Source organism: Brassica oleracea, chromosome C2 (assembly GCF_000695525.1).
Source record: "Brassica oleracea var. oleracea cultivar TO1000 chromosome C2, BOL, whole genome shotgun sequence".
NCBI lineage: Eukaryota > Viridiplantae > Streptophyta > Magnoliopsida > Brassicales > Brassicaceae > Brassica > Brassica oleracea.
Window position 1 is genome coordinate 36,046,101 of NC_027749.1, and position 3,451 is coordinate 36,049,551.

The 3,451-nt window shown below is 37.6% G+C and overlaps 1 protein-coding gene across 2 annotated transcripts; it reads right to left on the bottom strand.

Moving 5' to 3' along the window:
* Positions 1 to 927: 927 nt before the first annotated feature.
* LOC106327742 (60S ribosomal protein L3-1-like) lies at positions 928 to 3,130 on the bottom strand. Of its 2 annotated transcripts, XM_013765982.1 has the most exons (6): positions 3,022 to 3,130; positions 2,845 to 2,936; positions 2,262 to 2,372; positions 1,881 to 2,185; positions 1,393 to 1,802; positions 928 to 1,318 (listed from the first exon to the last, which is right to left on the bottom strand). In XM_013765982.1, exons 2-6 carry the CDS (start codon positions 2,927 to 2,929, stop codon positions 1,054 to 1,056), a joined length of 1,176 nt encoding a protein of 391 aa, XP_013621436.1. In that variant the 5' UTR covers positions 2,930 to 2,936; positions 3,022 to 3,130; the 3' UTR covers positions 928 to 1,053. The 2 variants fall into 2 exon arrangements, with proteins under 2 accessions (XP_013621436.1, XP_013621437.1); XM_013765983.1 differs by lacking the exon at positions 2,845 to 2,936 and having other exon boundaries at positions 3,022 to 3,048.
* Between the last annotated feature and the right edge of the window lie 321 nt (positions 3,131 to 3,451).

Below are 3,451 nucleotides of genomic sequence, written 5' to 3' on the forward strand. Positions count from 1 at the left end.
ATTTTTATTGGCTTAACATGCTAAGCACTTAAATTCGTTATGTTAAGCATTTCACAGAATACTTTCTAGACATAAAAAACTAAAATCTAGATTTATGATTTTCCAATCCTAATCTAACATAAAACATACCAATCAAGTAAAGAAAAAAATATTTTTGTGGACGTGATATCGTACCAACGAGAGCAGTATAAGAAATTGAAACTTAATCGCTCATCCTATTTTGATTAAAAAAAAAAAAAAATCGCTCATCCTATTGGTTTGCTGCTCTCTCCATAGCCATATGTAACTGAATTGTAACTGTTTTTTTTTTCTATCAACGGACTGAATTGTAACTAGAACTTGAAAATATGCGACTCATTCTACATCTCAACAGATCTACGCATTCATAACAATATAAAGAAATTGAACCATAAGCACATCTACTATAAAAATTGTATCTTGTTTATGAAATGTTTGATTTCACCTGCACATCTCAGCTGAACTGACGTATTCTTCATAGATCGAGGATAAAACATTAATTTCAATTATTTATCTTCTTCTCCTAAATCGTTTGAAAAGAACATTGACAAGATTTATAAAAAAATAATTTATAAAAAAATAATTGCGGCTATAATATTTCAGATTTCAAGTTTCAACTATTTGTTTCGAGCTGCAGATTCAAAACGCTGGGATTTGAAGAAAATGACATCTAGAATTTAATTTGCACAAAATTTAAAAGTTGGGGGTTAAATTTACTCCTTTTGTTTGGTGTTCATTTGTCTAAACACGGATCTTCATTTAGACAACATATTTACTAATTCAGTTCGCACATATCAGAGCATCACTTAGTTCTATGATTTAGGATGGTTAATACCGATTTTCCAAATTTTTAAAAAGACCAATTTACGTAAAATTATCTATCAGAATGATAAAATGAGACAATTAGAAGAGGCGCAGAATGATAATGGTCTTAATCTCCAAATAACTAAAACACAAAATTGCAGAGAATCGTTCAAAAGAGTATTTTTCAACACTTTTTGGGGGAAAGAGCTAATACGAGAGAAACAAACTTATTTAAGCCTTGGTAGCGGCACGGCCGTAAAACTTGTTCTTCTCCTGGGTCGTCTGGAATTTACCATGACCCATCTTTGAGGAAGTGTCGATGAACTTGAGATTGATCTGCTCCATGGCAAGACGGGAAGTCTGAGTAAGCAGTGACTGTCTCAGGGTCACAACCCTCTTCTTTGGACCCATGCAGCATCCCTTAATCATCAAGTAGTCATCCTTCACCACACCATAGTGTGCAAATCCTCCCATCGGGGTCACATCTTTCTCAGTCCTATTATTAGTAAACATTACCATCATCAGTTACATAATAACTTGAACAGGAGTAAAAGAGACAAATCTACTCACCTGTCGTATTCAGTCATGGCTGTGTGCGTCTCTTGACCAACCTTGCCCAACCTGTAAATCTTCTTGTTCAGCTCGGTACGGTGATGGTAACCGTTCTGACCAGCTCTGGCTACGGTGTAAGAGACTCTAGCTGGATGCCACGCACCAATACAAGCAACCTTACGTAGACCCCTGTGAGTCTTACGTGGAAGCCTTGTCACGCCCCAACGGGTAACTACACCTTCGTAACCTTTACCCTTGGTCACACCGATCACATCAATCATCTCATCCTTCTGGAATACAGCATCGATTGGGATCTGCTTCTCAAAGAAACTGTAGGCGAAGTCGACCTTGTCGGCAATGGAACCACCGTTGATCTGGATCTCCATCAGGTGTGATTTCTTCTGCTTCAATCCTTTCATCTTCCTGATCTGCACAGAGGCAAAGAGGAAACATTGTAAGCACTAAACAAGCTGCTGAACAAGTTTAAACTTTCGTTTAGGTGTTACCTGAGTGTGGGCCAGAACACGGATGACAGTTCCGTATTTCTTCATCTTCTCAAGCTGAGACCGGAGGCTCTTCTTGCCTTCTTCAGTTTCATACTGCTTGGCGTACCCGGTGAAAGCCTTCTTCTTGGACTTTGCCCAGTTCTTGTAGAACCTTCTCCTGACCTCTTCACTCAAGTGCTGTGCCCAGACAGTGTTCAAAGACCTCAGGCCACGGGGAGTCTTGACGTAGGCAACAACTCCAACAACAACCATAGCCGGTGTCTCAATGATGGTAACAGCCTCACATGTCTCCTTCTTGTGAAGCTCTACACAAGCAAAGATCGATAATCATTAGATTAATCAATCTGTGAATAAAAAATAAATAAAAGTAAAAGCACTTACTGGATCCGGGCTTCTCGACATCTCTAACAATGTGGGTCATACCAGCCTTGTATCCCATGAAGGCTGTGAACTTGCAAGGCTTGGTTTGGTCATCCTTAGGGAAGGCCTTCACTGTTAATTAACAAAACAAAAGAGACAACTTAATCGTAAGTACAGAAATAAGAGCAAAGCATCCATTCACAAGAGAAGCAGAAAAGTATTTCAAATAGAAATACAAATAATATCTTAAGATAGCAGACACTGAATCTAAATCTGAAGAAATATCAATTGTAACACTAAAACAAAGAAGCAGTGATCAATTTTGAAGACACTCAAGTAGGAATTTCAATAATTTACTCAAATTTTGACAAAGACCACAAAAGTAGCATAGTTGCGTTCTTTCTGAAGATACCCAAGTAAGCATTTCGGTAACACTGATTCTAAACTTAAAGACACTGAAACCAAACTTCAAAAATGACAGTGTGTGGCCATTTTTAACATACAAAAAGTAACCCAAAGTGTCTAAGAACCACTTCATATGCATTAAAAACGCATTTCAAACGAATCTCTATATAAGCATTTGAACAAGACAGAAGACTCGGACCCTTTCCTCTGGGACGGTTAGCTCTCTTCCTTGGTAGGAAACCAAGTGATCCATGTCTTGGGTGCTCAAACTTCCTGTGAGACATTCTTCCCCTACTCGTATATACAAATCGTAGATTTGTAAATCTTAACGACGAACAAAGCGAATCAACGGAGAGATAAGGGAAGATAGAAAAACCTTAAGCTTCGATGTGTCCTGCGGCTGCTGACAAAGTGATGAAGTAAGCAAAATAATAGTAACCCTTTTATATATAACCCCTAAGCGCTAATGTGTAACCTAGTTTCCCTAAATGGGCCATAAAAGCCCAATATCACCGCAACTAGGGCGAATCGTTTATCTTCTATATATCAACGCAGTCTTCTTCTCCTTGACATCGATTCTGTTCTAATCTATTGTTTCATAGTTATATAACTCAGTTTCCTTGGTTTTTTCTTTAAACAATTTTTTTTGAGGAGAATGATGAAATCCAAAGTATATCGAAAGCAAGCGTCTTACAGATGTGATGAGCGTCGTTTTTCCACACGAGATTTCTGACTCTTTGATTATTACTTTTTTTGTTTTTTTAATATTTGGTTAAATCGTTTTTTCTAGGTTCAGATTATATTGG

Bases quoted from the DNA above. Each gene is read 5' to 3' on its own strand.
- LOC106327742 (XM_013765982.1), bottom strand. From the start codon at position 2,929: ATGTCTCACAGGAAGTTTGAGCACCCAAGACATGGATCACTTGGTTTC. The intron at 2,186-2,261 runs GTAAGTGCTTTT...TTGCTTGTGTAG, and splicing joins TGTCGAGAAGCCCGGATCCA to AGCTTCACAAGAAGGAGACA. The intron at 1,803-1,880 runs GTAACACCTAAA...GCCTCTGTGCAG, and splicing joins GTGTTCTGGCCCACACTCAG to ATCAGGAAGATGAAAGGATT.